The following is a 15,273-nucleotide window of genomic DNA, read 5'->3' as shown; positions in this document are numbered from 1 at the left end:
CCTGCCGCAGCCTCCTGAGTAGCTGGGATTACAGGCAGGAGCCACCATGCCCAGCTAATTTTTGTATTTTTAGTAGAGACGAGGTTTCGCTATGTTGGCCAGGCTGGTCTTGAACTTCTGACCTCGTGATCCGCCCACCTTGGCCTCCCAAAGTGCTGGGATTGCAGGTGTGAGCCACCACGCCTGGCCCTTAGTGCAGTTTTAATTTGCGTTTCTTTTATGATGAGTCAAGTTGAGTATCTTTTGTATTTGTCTTTATCTCCAAACTTCTATTCATATCTTTTCCCATTATTCTATCATGTTTTTAGTCTATTTCATCTTCTGTTCTGGGGAGCTCTTATTAGGGAGAAGAACCTTCGTGATACAGTAATAATTGCAAATGTGTTTTCCTACTTTTCATTTGTCTTTTTACTTTGCTTATGGTGGGCTTTGCTATATAAAAGGGTTTTTAAAAATGTAGTCGAATGTATCAGTCTTTTCTTGCTTCTGAATTATTGAGTCATAGACAGAAAGGCTTTCTCCTCTCCCGCTTTACAGAGCGATTTAGGCTCATGTTCTTGGACTTGCAGGTTTTGTTTATGCTTAGACATAAACACAAAAATAAAAAAAGTGGTAAACTTTTTTTCAGAAATTTTATTTTTTTATTTTTTTGTCTCCCATGTCTATCCTGCAGACCCCATGCCTGTTGATAAAAACCTGTCTGTTTTCTGGTGACTTGAGAGCCACCATCATCATGGACCAACATTCTTCATGCATTTGGGGTTATTTCTGTATTTTCTAATTTGTTCCATTAGACTTGGCCCAAATTGTTTCTGTTAAGGGCCAGCTAGTAAATATTTTAGGCTTCCTGGGCCGCTTGTGTTGTCTGTCACATTTTCTTCTTTTTGTTTACAACTCATTAAAAACATAAAAACGATTTCTTATATCTGTGCTGAGCTTGGCCTCGATCTGCGGTTTGCGTCCTCTGCACTAGGCTGTGTCTGTGGTCACTGGGACTGTGCCTTCAGTCAGAGCCTCTTTCATTGCCTGAATTTCTAGCAAGCTGAGCTCTCACCACGTTGATCTTCCTTGCAGGGTTTTCCTGGGTATTCTTGCTTATTTAGTTTTTCATAAGGACTTTTTAGGATCCTTGTGGGCATTCCATCACATGGGGAGAATTTACACCCAAGAGCTAGGAGATGATGGTCCCGGAGAAGACTGCCTTTCCATCTGTTCATTTCCACTGTGCGTCTTTCTGAAGAGTTTTAAAGTTTATGTCATATGGGTTTTGCTTTCTATTTGATTAAATTTTGTGTTTATCTTTACTGTCCTCTCATTTCTCCTTGATTTTTGGTATACTTTACTATTTCCCTATTTTTTTTTTTTTGAGCTGCTTAATTCATTTATCTTAATTCTTTGTTTATATGGATATACAGGATTCAAGGCTATGAATTTTCCTGTGATTACTGCCTTATGATTGTTGATACTAATAAGTAGTGTTTTCATTATTATTACTGTTTCCAGAAAATCTTTTTCGATTGTGTTTGCCCTTTGACAGAAAGTTATTTATTGGCAAATTTGTTTCTTAAAAAATTTTACCTGTTTTCGTTGTTTTTGTTTCTTTTTTGAGACTGGGTCTTGCTCTGTAGCCCAGGCTGGAGTGCAGTGGCGCGATCTCAGCTCACTGCAACCTCCATCTCCTGTATTCAAGCGATGGGCCTCAGCCTCATGAGTAGCTGGAACTACAGGCATGCACCACTATGCCTAGGCGACTTTTGTGTGTTTTGTAGAGATGGGGTTTCGCCATGTTGCCCAGGCTAGTGTATTAATTTCTAGTTTATTGCATTATGTTCAGAGAATATTATTTGTATTATTTCTACTTTATGGAGTGTAGTTTTTTGTGGCCTAATATATGGTTAGTTTATATTAATGTTCCAAATACACTTGAAAAGTTGTTTTCTCTGTCACTGGGGTGCTGCGTTAAGATGAATCCCTGCACCCCACATCCCTGCCACCGTGGGAGTTGGCTACTCTGGTCTTCTAGATTGTTACTCATTCGTCATTGCCTGGATCTGCCTTTGAATGGAGAGTGGTTAGTTTCTACCATTACTATGTTTTCTGTTTCCTCAACCCCAGAAGCAGTGAGGATTCTATCCAGGATGGGGCACGGTGTTTGTGACGGGGGGCGCAGGAGGTGGGCTTGGGGAGGACAGGGCCACTGCCCCGGTAGTCCTCTTAGTTCAGTTGGAGGCCAGCTTCCTTTACTTCTGAGTGGGATGGAAATGACATAGGGTGGACTGTGGGGTGCTTAGACCTCAGGGGTGGCCACGGAGGAGCCTCTTGTCCCAGCTAGACAGGGAGGGGAAAGGTCTGAGGCTGCGGTGGGGAGAGTTGGGAGGCTGGTCAGAGGAGCCCAGACCAGGATGGCCCCTTGCCTAGCATGCGCCGCCCCCTGCCGCCCACTCCAAGAGCTCTCAGCATGCTGTCAGCTCTGGGATCAGTGTCTCTGTCCTTGAGACCCTGAGCTCCTTAAGGGTGGGGCCCTGCTTGTCCAGTTCTCCCAGCACTACCCTGTGCAGGGCCTCCCGCATGGCGGGGGCGCAGTCATTTATTTGCTGAGTGAATGAATTAATGGTGGCATTGAAAGGCCCTGGCAGTACTGGGGTATAGTGGTGATGGAGCAGGGGCCGGCCCAGCAGGACGTTGGAAGGAGCTCCCCGGGAGACAAAACAGAGGGTCCCGTTGGGTCAAGTGCCTAGAGCTCTAGGAGGATCTGTGACATGGGAGAGGCTGAGGTAGGGTTGCAGCGTACCCAGGGTATCACTGGGGAGTTGGCCTGCAAAGGCGTGGCCAGTATGGAGGGAGGTCTTGGGCAACTCCTTCCTCTGCAGCCCAGGTCAGTGCAGGTCATGCCCTGAGCCAGGCTTTGGTGCTCATGGGTCTTTGTTCCAGGGCCTGCTGCCCCTGCAAGAAGTGCCACCAGGCTCCCATCTGTGCATGGGTGTGTCCTGATCTCTCACTAGATGCCACAGTCCAGGATAGGTGGGGCCAGGGCAGGGGTGGGGGCCGTGTGGCTGATCATCTCTGAGGTGCCACACTGGGGACATGCCTGCCCTTGGGTGATGTTAATTGCCATCTCCTCCTTGGTCTTCGTCCGGATTCCTTACTTGCCTTTCTTCCCAAGATGCCCCCGTGAGCTCCTGCTGTGGCCAGTGCCGGGCCTGAGCAGTGGGTCTTTGCTCCACCTCCTTGGGGCCCACCCTGGGCCCTACACTTTTCACTCCCCCTCAGTCCCCTGTCCTGACACATTGTGCTCACTCCTTGTCCTTTGGTCTTGAGAAGTGCGGATGGGATCCTGTGGGGCTTGAGGTGGCTGGAGCCTGGGTGGAGGGGACCTGTGGCCAAGTTTCAGCCTGGCTTGGGGCCTGGCACTGGAGGTGCTGAGTAAACATTCGCTCCTTCCTCTGCGCACTGGGGGCTGCGGGGATGTTGTCGCCATTATCGATAGGAAGAGAGATAATGTTGCTTTGAAATTCCTCCCAGCATTGCTGCTCCTCGAGCTTTAACTAAAGATGGCTCCAATGGCATTTGTGTCCATTTAGAATGAATGATAATGCCACTTCAGAGAGATGAAGGCAGGGGCCGCAGTCCGGTTCCCATCTCTTAGCCTGATGCCCAGGGCATACCCCACAGGAGGAGCCCGGGATACCCATGGGGCAGGTGCAGCCCTGCTTCAGGGCCAGGAGAGGGGCTGCTGGCTGCCCCACACATTAGTTCTAAGCCTGATGTCGGTTTGAGCTCTGCCTGTGTGTGTGAACATGCCAGTTTTGACAGCAGATGTAGACTACATTTTTTCTTAAATTCTGCGTGCCCAGAATAATAAACTCCCCAGCCAGCCTCATAAGGACATTTGTTCCCATCCATCGTAGGCTATTACAAGGACTTGCTGAAACCATAAATCTTATTTTGGGAGGAGTTGATTGTTTCTATGAGAAAGAAATGTAGTTCTTCTGAACATGACTCTTCATTCTGTTGATTTGGATATTTTATGATGTTTTTGATTAATGTGTCTATTAACTGTAGCTATGACAGAAGCAGAAATTAGTAATCATGACCAGAGCCGAAATCTCTTCCAAGTGTAAAGATGATGAATGACTCCAATTACTTTTGGCCTCCTTTGGGGCCTCTTTGACAGGGTCTCCTGGCTTCCAGCTGAGGTACATGGTGGGCCCTGGGTTCCTGAAGCCAGGTGAGCGGCGCTGCTTCGCCCACTACCTCGCCGTGCAGACCCTGCAGATCGACGTCTGGGATGGAGACTCCCTGCTGCTCATCGGATCTGCCGCCGTCCAGATGAAGGTAGTGGCTCTCCTGAAGGACAGGCACAGTGGGTGCTGCGTCCCTCATGGGACAAGTCACACTTCCAGCGTCTGTCTGCTTGGAAGGAGTGGGCGCTGTCCTGTGCAGGACTTGGTTGGCCTTCTTTGTTCACTAATTAAAAAATAGTGCTGCATTCTCTGTTTCTTAAAAGGAAAAGATGTTTCACTGTCTGAATTCTATAATGCTAGTTGTTTGCTCAGGAAGCTCTTAAGATCAAACTCAGTTATCTATTTCTCCTGCAAACTGACCTACCAGGCAGTGTCACTTCATCTCCTTCCATGTGGTAAATGTGGTGAGGGCAGGTACATCCGAGGTGGGTTGAGGATGAGTGAATGGATACGCGAATGACTGGGGCATGTAGGGTGACCTGATTCCTAAGGTCAGTGACATGTGTCATGCTTTTCTCATTCTAATGAAAATTAGAATCTCTTTTACTAATTGTTGTTTTCCATTCTCCTTGTATACTAAAACCTTAATCCATGGATTCTTTCACTCGTCCTCCCTGGGATTCTTCCCAAGCCTTCTCCATTGTGTGAAGGGGACCCCATAGCAACTCTTGGGCCAAGGCCTGGGGCCAGTTTCACACACTTCCATGGTGTCCTGAGACTTCTCCTCTCAGGCCATGGGGCGGAGCTGGGAGAGGATGTGGCATCATTTTTGCAGGCCCTGAGTCTCTGAGATTTCCCCACTTTTCTTGAGTGCCACATAGCTGCTTTCCCCCTGGATTCCTGACATGGCTGAACCCCCGGGGCTTCCTGTCTTATAGCCTCATCCTCTCCAGCAGTTGCTGACCCCTGAGAAGCGCGACTCCTCTGCTGCTTCAGCCGCACTGTGCTCTCGGGGTCGGGGGATGTGGGCGTCTGGGAGTTTTTCCAGCTGCTCTTCTCTGGTCTGCTCTTGGCTCGCTGTGTCTGACCGACTGATCCAGGCTCCATCCCCCTCCCTGTGACTTCTAGAGGAGAGGGATGCCCCCCAGGGTGGTGGGCGGTGCACAGAACATTCAGGGTGGGGTCTGCAGATGGCAGGGACTCCGCAGGGCTTGGCTGCTCTTCTCATGCCTCACCCTGGGCCTCTATTCCTATCAGGGTCATGGCATGGGCCCCGCAGGGTCATCGTGGCCCTTGCTTGTCTGTCTCCCATGCTGGCTTTGATGTCCCCAAGGCAGGACTGGGTGTTGACACCGCAGCATCTCTAGCACAGGCCTCAACCCCAGCAGGCGCTGCATGGTGGAGAGGAGTGAAGGAGGCAGGCGGTGTGGGAGGTAGAGCCGGGCCCCGCTGGGCACGTGTGGGGCGGCAGTGGCTCCCCCGTCATGCCCAGCCGAACCTTGTACCCCCCCTTTGCTGTCCCATATGGAAACAGAAGCCATTTGATCTCCTCCTACACGAAGAGCCCCTTAAACAAGTGCCATCACACTTGTTGACATAGACTTGAATCAATTACATATAAAGCTTCACTTTTCTAAAATAGAATCTTGTAGCTTTAAAACTTAGGTAGAAAACATGAAAACTGAGATGATCAGAGAGAATCCTCTTACTCCAGCTCCCAGGAGAGTTAGGATGCTCTGGTTAGCCTTTGGTGGACTTACTTTCCGCAGGCGGGGCCAGCTTTCATCTTGTTTGAGCTTTTCCTGTTGCGGGTTGCTGCGGTGGCTTTTCCTTCTGCTAATCACTGCTGTGGACTTCTTCAAGTTCAATTTTACCCCCATCTTTAGCTGATTTCCTGGGGATACTGGCCGTAACACGTTGCTACGGCGATGAGAAGAGTTTCCGCCAGGGACAGACAGCTCCTGTGCTGCCTTCAGTGTCACCCCCAGCCCAGCCCTGGGGCAGTTCTGTTTTTATCCTTGTTTCTGGTGGAGAAAACAGAGGCCCAGGATCATGCTGGTGATAATCAGGACGGAGTCTTAGCCTCATTCTGTCTCTGGAGCTTGTGCTCTTTACCATCCTCTTCTCCCCAGTGACACATTCCCGGAAGTAGAATTCTGACGGCGCCAACATGAGGGCTGCAGGCGTGCAGAGCCAGATGTGGGTTTGGCCCAAAGGCTCAGCCAGGCCTGCACTTCCTGAAGACAGACGGCACTGCGTCCCATGCCCTTGGCTTCACAGGGTGTCAGCCTTTAAGCCAGTCACCATTGGCCATTTCGATAATGATTTGGGAGGAAAATGGTGCCTTGTTGCCATTTGCATTTCCTTGCCTCCTGGAGAGGCCAACATGGTTTCTTATATTTGTTGGCTGTTCTCCAAAGGAGACTTCTCATATCTTCTCAGTCTCCCAGTGACTGAGTTTCCGGAATCATCGATGTCTATGCAGTGATCGTATGCGGTGTAGACGAATGTGGCAAAACAAGCAGGGTCTGTGGCGACCAGAAGCCCCCAGACCCACAAGGGAAGGGTCAGGTCTGGCGTCTCACTCCCAGAGACAGGCACTTTTGTTGCTGTAGAAATTGGAGAATTACAAATTCCAGAACCTCATCTGCTCCCACACTGCTGCTTATGTGAGAGGAAGCACCAGAGCAGAGAGGGCACACGGGGAAGGGTGTCCCAGCCACGCCTGGGGTGCAGCTGTGAGGCCGTTGTCATCCCCCACACGCTTCACAGCATTGGTGTTCAGGCAGAGTACTGAGCCGTCGAATCTGATCAGCAGAGGAGCCCATGGCCAGGAAAGTCCTGCTGAGGCACTGCTGGGTCTGAGGCTTCCTGCTCCCACCCTGCCCCGAGCAACCTTGGCCTGGCATGCAGATCCGGGCCAAACCCCAGCCCAGGGCTCCCGGCGGGCCCCTCATGCCCCACGGCCCCTCCCTGGGCCCCACAGGCCCCTACCCCAGCCATGCTCCCTGGCCCAGGGAGATGGGGGAGGCATCATACCCTGTACCCTGTGCCCTTGGCCTGCCTGCCTCCCCGGCCTTCTCTGCCTCCCCTGCCCTCTCTGTGCATGGCCTGTCTTCCTCCTGGAGTCTGGTTCAGGTTTCCGTCCTGGATTCCTCGCTGTCCCAGACACGCTTGGCTCAGAGTCCTTTGTGTTGCTTGGCTGCCCTCTTTCCTGCTCTTGGTTCCTGTGGAGGGGAGGGTCCTCCAGGGCAGCTGCCAGACCCACTTATGCCTTCGCAGGGCCCAGTGGTGTTTATTCAGTGGGTAAATCCAGTTATACTTTACTTAAGACTTTGTGAAAAAGACCCCAGTAATAAGGACTCTTGCTTTAAGACGTTGGCCCCTGGCTCGCCGCCCCCTCACCCCCCAGTGTGGTGCAGGGTCTTGTCCTGCTGTGCACACTCCCTCCCGTCCACAGTGGCTTTTCCTGGTGGGTTTCCAATCCTCGGGGCCGGCTCCAGCCTCTGAGCGCGCTTTTCTCCTCTGCAGCATCTCCTCCGCCAAGGCCGGCCAGCTGTGCAGGCCTCCCATGAGCTTGAGGTTGTGGCAACCGAATATGAGCAGGACACCATGGTGGTGAGTGGAGACGTGCTGGGGTTTGGCCGCGTCAAGCCCATCGGTGTCCACTCGGTGGTGAAGGGCCGGCTGCACCTGACCTTGGCCAACGTGGGTAAGAGTCCCCAGCCTTGTACCGTTTCTCCAGTGGCCGCCCAACCCCTCTGGTAGAGTGTGGGCTCCCTCGGACAAGGGCCACATCATGGGCTTCACGGGCCCAGGAAGAAACCGGCAGAATTCTCACCAGCCTGGCCATGGAGCCTGTGTCCTTGGCTGCTGAGTCTGTCCTGGAACCAGTTGTTTGCATTCTGAATTTCTCATCGGGGTTAGAGGTCATCAGTCATCGGGCTCTCCTGCATTTTGTTGTTTGGTGCCATCCCTGGAGGATCTCCAGGACAGTCCTCAAATACAGTGATCGGGTTCCGGGATAGACTTCCCTGTGTCTCATGATGGAGGACAGACAAGGGAAGTGTTCCTAACTTCCCTGCAGGCCAGGAGGAGGAGAATGGAGAGGCGCACTTCTTCTTGGCCCAGCACCATGACTTGATAGAAAATGGTGCCCCACGATTGCTCGTTAGAGGGACTGAGCAAAGCCCTGGACTTCACTCCATGTCCAGGACTATGGCGGGTGGGACACGTGGGTTGGGTGGCTCAGGAGGGTCCCACCTGAGACGTTCCAGGGGCTTTGACTGAGGCCTCTGCTGGGACAGGGGCTGCTGATGGGACGTCGAGAGACACAAGGCTGGGTGCCTGCCTGTGTGCACCTCAGGGCAGAGGACCAATGTGGGACCCTCTAGGGCCAGTGACAAGCTCACTGAACCTCCCGAGGGTCCTCTGGAACATTTGGGATTTTTCAAGGCAGAATTGAAAGCACAACAAAACTAAGCTGTGTGGTGTTTCCGAAGCTATGTCTGTCTGCATGAGATTCAGACTTCTCTGCTGTTTTATTAGGGAATTTTCCACTCCTCAGAACCCAGCCTGATTGTAAACCCCAGAGCCCCATGGGCCACATCCACCTGGCACTGGTAGCACACAGGCTGGGGCGCCGGCGGAGGGCTCGAGTGCACAGCCGTTGAGTCGGCTCGGAGGCTCTGCCTGCCTGTTTATGAATGTAGATCCGAGGTGGCCTGGAAAATAGACAATATGGACCCAGCAAAACTCAGTGAGGTTCCGGAGAAATGAATGAGCCACGTGTGGGCAGCAGGCGTTATTCAAAGGCCCACGCGCAGCTAAGGGGGGTGCAAGGAGCGTTCTGCCCCGAGACCGCGCCGGTTGTTTTTATGTTTAATTCTCCAGCTCACAAATGTGCAGTGACTCCAGGTTTTAAAATCTTATCTCCAGAAGAAAGATTGCCTCCATTATACGTTATCTCCAATTGTCATTTTCATACTTTGCCTGCAAGAGAGAGATAAGCTCATGGGAAGGGAAGGCTGAGATAGCCAGCCCGGGAGCCTCCAGCGCCCACGGGAGAGGGAGAGGTCTTAACAAAGGACAGATGCCACCCGCAGCACTCTGCGCATCAGTGCAGCGAGCCTGGCTCTCCTCCGTCAATTCCGCATTTTTTGGGGAAAAAAAGTGTTATGGCTTTTCTTTCTTCATAAAACTGGCCATTCTGTGGTACGGTAGGCTTCTCTCTGCCAGCAGCGTGGGTGCCGGCCGTGGAAGCCTGCAGGGTGACTGAGCGGGATGGAGCCCGAGCCTCGGCCTCAGCCTGGGTTCTGCTCTGGGCCGGCTGCATTCACAGTGCGTGTTCCTGTCTGAGGCCGTGCAAGGAAGCCTGTGCCATGGCTGGGGACACGGGCGTCTGCCAGCTGGACCCAGGGCCGTGGGACTCTGATGACGGGGAGAGGACTGCCCTCGTGCTTGGTGGCTGCTCCACGCAGGCCTGCTGACTTCCTTGGCAGCCTCTTTCGCGCTTTCGGTCAGCGTTTGTCGTCCAGGGACTGCAAGCACCAGATTGCTTTCTTTGGTCCCAGTGATCTTAGTTGTGGAGTAGGACAGGGGTTCGGCTGGGAGCTTGGGTGTTACTTGTGTTCTGTGGCCCTTCCTGGGGGCGGCCGGCGTCTGGAGAGATGGCCTCACAGGCCAAGCATGTGCGTTCTCATGGGATATCCTAGGAGAACTGGGTGGTGATGGACTGACGGACGGCCAGGCTGTGGGGTCACACGGTTGGCGGTGGTGGGCTTTGCTCCAGCTGCAGGGCTGCATCGGGAGCCCTGTATGTTTGCAGGGAATTCCTGCCCCTGTAGCAGATGTGTTGGTGCAGGCGTAACCTGTCTCATGGAAAGGGAAGAAAGCCTGCACTAATCTAACACCCAAGGTGTGCCCTGATGAAATGCAGTGCCTTTGCCGCTTGTCCCCTTCTTGAGTGAGCGTGCAAGTGTAAATTCAGCTTACCTGCTTTATTTTCCCATGTGCTCTAAGTATAAATATAGTAAGAGGAAATGCTCATGAAGCCCAGCAGGGTTCCGTGTCCTGCTGGTCCCACCCGCTGCAGCCATTGTCATCGTTAGGTGTCCTGCGAGCCTGAGCTCCAAGAATGCTGATCGCCTGCCCCGGGAGCTGTCTGGACCCAGCTCGGCCTTGTAACACTTTCCTTGATCTCTTAGTACTTCTCGGGGTGGTGCATAGTTCAGGCTTAAAATAGCCCAGTGCGCTCTCCAGTCAGATATGGGTGGACCAGAGGCCTTCTCGTCTGCCATTCAGGGAACCACTCGCTAGCAGATGAAGGTGGTCGAGAAAGCTGTGGAGCCTTCTGGGCTGCCCCTGGTGTGGGGTGAACCCACTGCAGCCCACAGTGAACAGAGGTGCTGGGAGGCCCCTCCTTCTTGGAGCAGGTCCTCAGGATGTGACAGAGAGCTTGCCAGGACTGCCAGCCCACGAGCTGCTGCCCCTGCCATGAATTCTCGTGGGAAGACACACGCACGCAGCAAGAAGCCAGGACAACGCTGAGCTCGTGAGTGGGAAACTGAGGCTTTGGGGCCGGTGGCACTTTCTCCCCGTAATGTGGAGGGCAGCGTGGCCCGGAGCGTGGCATCAGTGGCACTTTCTCCCCGTCATGTGGAGGGCAGCGTGGCCCGGAGCGTGGACATCAGTGGCACTTTCTCCCCGTCATGTGGAGGGCAGCATGGCCTGGAGCGTGAACATCAGTGCCGGTGCCCCCAGCTCTGGCCCTGGCACAGGCAGGCTGGGCTGGTTCAGGCTGCTGTCTTTTCCCTGCCCCAGCCTGCTTGTCTGCCGTTTTCCCACATGAATCTGGGAGGTCTTTGAGGACCCTGATCGTGGCTTCTTTGTGGTGGTATTTGCCCTTGAACCTGGTGCCGTGGTGCAGAGATTGATGAAAGCGTTGATAAGAAGCCTGAGCGCCCTTCTTATCTGGAGCCCTGTTCTCCTTGGGCTTCAGGAGATACAGCCTATGGGGCATGAACATCTATTCGTGTGAAGGAGCGCTGATCTGGGTTTCTTTCTTGGGGACGGGGATCTTGATCCTGTGACCACGAGTTTTAGGGCTAAAAACGGATTCCTGGCAGGCGAGAGGAGGGTGTTTGGGCAGAGGCTCTGCAGCCTCCACCGGGAGGGGACGGGCTTTAACTTGAGGGGAAGCTGGAGACCCCTGCAAAGCTTGTGGGAGCAGAGGTGGCCATGGCAGGCTAGCACAGGAGGAAGGGTCTAAGAGCAACAGGGAGAAGACCGAAATAGCCCTTGTTCTAGGTGCTTGTTCTCAGGAAGCCGGCTTGGAGTGAGGACTGAGTGGACGCTGTAGGTGCCGGGAGTCGGTTGGTAGCCCAAAGGTGGAAGCACAGTGCAGGGCCTACGGGGGAAGTGGAGGCTGCATCTTTGTGGGGATGTAGCAGGGACCTGGGCCAAGGGGGAGGTCAGCACGGCTGTCCTGCTGCACAGCACGGTGCTGACGTTGGGGTCAAGGAAAAAGAACAGGAGGCAGGGGATGTCAGCTACTGGGACATCGGAAGGAATGAAATTCTCCTGGAAAGAGATGGCTCGGTAAGTGCGCCACTGGCCTTTCTGGTTGCCAGCTGTGGCGTGGGAGGAGGCAGTCAGCCTTCCCATCCTTCTGGTGACGGCTGTGAGCGTGGCCATCAGAACCTGGCCTTGAGAGCTGAATTCTCAGCACAGGTGAGCAGGCAGCTTGACCCCACGTTTGCTGCCCAGTGAGCTTTCAAGCTGCCTCCAGGGAAGGCGCTGAGCCAGGGAATTCTGCATTTGTGCTCGTGCACAGATGGGAGGAGGCGGCCAATGCGCCAGTGCCTTTGCCACAGTTGCTTTCGGAGCTTCAGTTTTGAGAGAACTTACGAAGACTGAAGCAGGGACAGATGACCAAGAACAGCTCCAGCCTGCAGGAGGTGGCAGAAAGGCCAGCCCGGCTTGGACTGAGATCCAGAGAGAGAACTCAAGATGACCAAAGGAACTTAAGAATTGGGAGAATGTGAGTTCTTTGAGGGCCGCAGGGACTGTTTGCTGCTGTGTCGCCAGCATTCTATCCATCTGTGAAGTGAAGCTCTTCTAGAAGTTTTCTAGAGATTGACTCCAGGCTGTCTGTGATTGCTAAATCTAACCTCTTTCCACCACCACATCGGGGCCTTTGCCCTCAACAGCCCTTTTTGGGGGCCGGTCTGCTGTCCCACCAATGTGTTTGGTGTCACCATCTGCGATTCAGTATCGGGCTTTTGGATCCTTTCCAGAATCCAGGTGCTGTTCGCTGGGGTGTGGAGGGGCTGGACTCGGGTAGAGCAGCTCGGAGACCTGCCTGGCTCCCTTGGGAGGACGGGCGCTCCCTTTCCAGCCTCAGCTCAGAACCATTCTAGAGAGACACCTCCGTCAGCTCCGGTTTTGTCACCGGGAGAACCTGGGTTGGATGGAGGATGTGGCACCTCTGCAGGCGCCTGCGCGTGGGCATGCTCCCAGCACTGGGCTTGTCCTTGGAAACAGCAGCTCCTGATGGGCAAGAGGGGAGGGAACCTGATGCAGCAGGTGGATCTGCCAAGGCTGAGGAGGGACCTGGCCAGTGTGGAAGCCCCTCCCTCCCCTGGGGCTGAGGGTGGGCAGAAGCGAAGGGATGCAGAGAGGCAGGCAGCCTGGAGAAGGGGTTCCCGCTTTTAACAGCTCCCAGGAAAATGGTGAGGACATCCCAGGCTCGAGGACACTCAACAGTGCCTCGTCGGAATTAAGGAGATTGATGACACAAGCATTTTGCACGCACCCTAGGTGCTTCATTTTGGGACACAGCTTCGTTGGCGGTGCTCTGCCTCACCCCTTGGGGAGGTAAAGGCCACACTGAGGTTGTGGGTCCCATCCTCGCAGGAGAGTGTACCGTGGGCAAGCACGGCTTTCCCTAGGATACTCAGGTTTGCAAGTTCGCAGGGCACCACACCCACCAGCCACAAGACACGCTTGTCCCGAGGCCACACTGCTTGCTGTCCAAAGGCTTCTGTTATGAACACAGCTCTGGTGAAGGCTCCAGTTTGTGGGGACTCTTTCACCCTGGGTGTGTGTGGAGTCAGACATTTGCACGTGTAAATGTACTCTCCTTGAACAATGTGGCCATCAAGAGGCTGAGGTTACAGTTTGTGAGGCAGCCCACCTTGCGACCCAGAGATCCAGAAGTAAGAATCCGTGTGCAGTGAACTGTGAGTGCCACACGCTTTCATTCATCACCAGGAAACAGAGGCTGTTGCTGACATGGCAGAAGAATGAAGACCCAGCAGAAAGTTCACAGCAGAACGAGCTCTCACCTGTCTCTTAGTTGCAAAACATTGAAAACAGAGGCGGTGGGGCCTTAGCATGCCAGGGTGTAGATGGGCCATTTGAAAGCCGGAATTGCTTATGTGGTGGGTTGATCTGTTTCATCAGATTCTCATTTGGGGTTAGTGGCTTATGTTGGGATGTTTTTCATTTAGGTCACCTGTGTGAACAGAAAGTGAGAGGTTGTAGCACATTGCCACCAACCAGATCTCGGGTCATCTCAAATGATGGAGCCAGCCGCTTCTCTGGAGGCAGCCTCCTCACAAGTGGAAGCTCAAGGCGTGAGTTGACACTGTTGGGCCCATGTGCGGGTGGGTCATGAGTGGTGGCTGAGAGGTGGAAGACTGTGTGTATGTGTGTTTGTGTGTGTGTGCATGTGCACCATTCGTGGTGCTGACAATGCCCCTCTGCATCTAGGATGGCATTGTGCTGTCCATGTGCAGGTGGGTCGTGAGTGGCATGTGAGAGGTGGAAGGCTGCATCTGTGTGTGTGTGTGTGTGTGTGTGTGTATGCGCACGTGCACACGCCTGTGCATGTGCACCATTCATGATGCTCTTAACGCCCCTGTGCGTCTAGGGCAGGACTGTGCTGACCATGTGCAGCTTGGTGCCCTGGCTGGATGCCCCTGTGGACCTGCAGGCCCCACCGAGCCACCACATTGATCACACCCTGGTGCTCTAGGCTGGGCTCTGCAGGCGACTGTGCTGTTTGAAGTGGGAACCCTGCCAGGGGCATTTGTGTCTGGTTGTCTGCTCATCTGCAAGGGAAGAAGAAATGGAGAGAAGGTCAGGATGAACATAGACTGATTTTCAAAACAAGCTGAGGTCCCCCATGTTGTGAACGGAAGAGAGAAGCCAATTATGGAGCTTGGGAAAGACAGACCTCATTTTGAGAGAAAGACCTGGGTTAGGTGAAAATGTGTTTCACAGCAGGGAGGCTCTGAAGTTTTTCTCTCCCCTTAAAATTTAAGGCCTCACAGACTTGAATATGAAGTACTTATCATTTGAATTACAAGTGGGAAGTGCTCTTTAAGGAGCGTTTTTTCCAGAGGTTGCAGATCATTTTGTGTGAATTCAGAGCTGCTGTGCGCTTTTGTGTGTTGCTGGGCCTTGGAACTGTGGCTTGTTAGAGGTGGGAGGGGCCCTTGGGTTCCATCCTGCAATGTTCCCAGGAACTCTGGGTAAACTTGTACGTTCTCCCTGGGAGCAGACATGAGGGGCTCAGAGGGATTCATGATCCAGGCAGGGTAGAGTGTTCTGGGCCAGCTTCCTCATTGTAATTTTGAAGAAACTGAGATGAAGAGAGGTCAGGTGACTTGGCCAGTGCCGTGGCTAAGGGGTGAACTTGGCTTAGAATCTGGATTCCCTGCCCTGGGGTCAGTGCCCTTCATCCTCAGCTGGTCCTGCAGACCACCTAGAGTATGATGGAGAAGCAGCTCCATAGAGAGAAGTCCCTGAGCTCTAGGAGCCAGGCTGAGGTTATTGATAAAACCCTGCCTCCAGGCGCAGCAGGTCAAGGGCTCAGCTGTCAGGGAGCAGGAACCCAGGACTCGCTGAGACCATCGGAGGCCCTGAGGTCAGTGATCTTCCAGACCCTGTTATGCTCAGAACTGGCATAGGAGGTGTCCCTTAAAAGCACATGTCTCACCTATGGAGCAAGGTTCTGCAATTAGCAAGTTGCACGAAGTTTTAAGAAGGTTCTTAGTGCTTCATGCCTCACCCCAAGTGCAGT

At 53.3% G+C, this 15,273-nt stretch overlaps 1 protein-coding gene across 1 annotated transcript in view; it reads left to right on the top strand.

Annotated features, from left to right (window-relative positions):
• Nucleotides 1-15,273, top strand: part of NPHP4 (nephronophthisis 4) — a 127,788-nt gene that overhangs the window by 96,838 nt on the left and 15,677 nt on the right. The window contains exons 16-18 of the mRNA XM_011981559.1: nucleotides 4,175-4,335; nucleotides 7,716-7,896; nucleotides 13,697-13,822. Coding sequence (XP_011836949.1) covers nucleotides 4,175-4,335; nucleotides 7,716-7,896; nucleotides 13,697-13,822 — 468 coding nt within the window. The remainder of the gene's footprint in view (nucleotides 1-4,174; nucleotides 4,336-7,715; nucleotides 7,897-13,696; nucleotides 13,823-15,273) is intronic.

This window comes from Mandrillus leucophaeus, unplaced genomic scaffold, assembly GCF_000951045.1.
Source record: "Mandrillus leucophaeus isolate KB7577 unplaced genomic scaffold, Mleu.le_1.0 Scaffold105, whole genome shotgun sequence".
Lineage (NCBI taxonomy): Eukaryota > Metazoa > Chordata > Mammalia > Primates > Cercopithecidae > Mandrillus > Mandrillus leucophaeus.
This window is presented reverse-complemented; position numbering and strand designations above follow the sequence as displayed.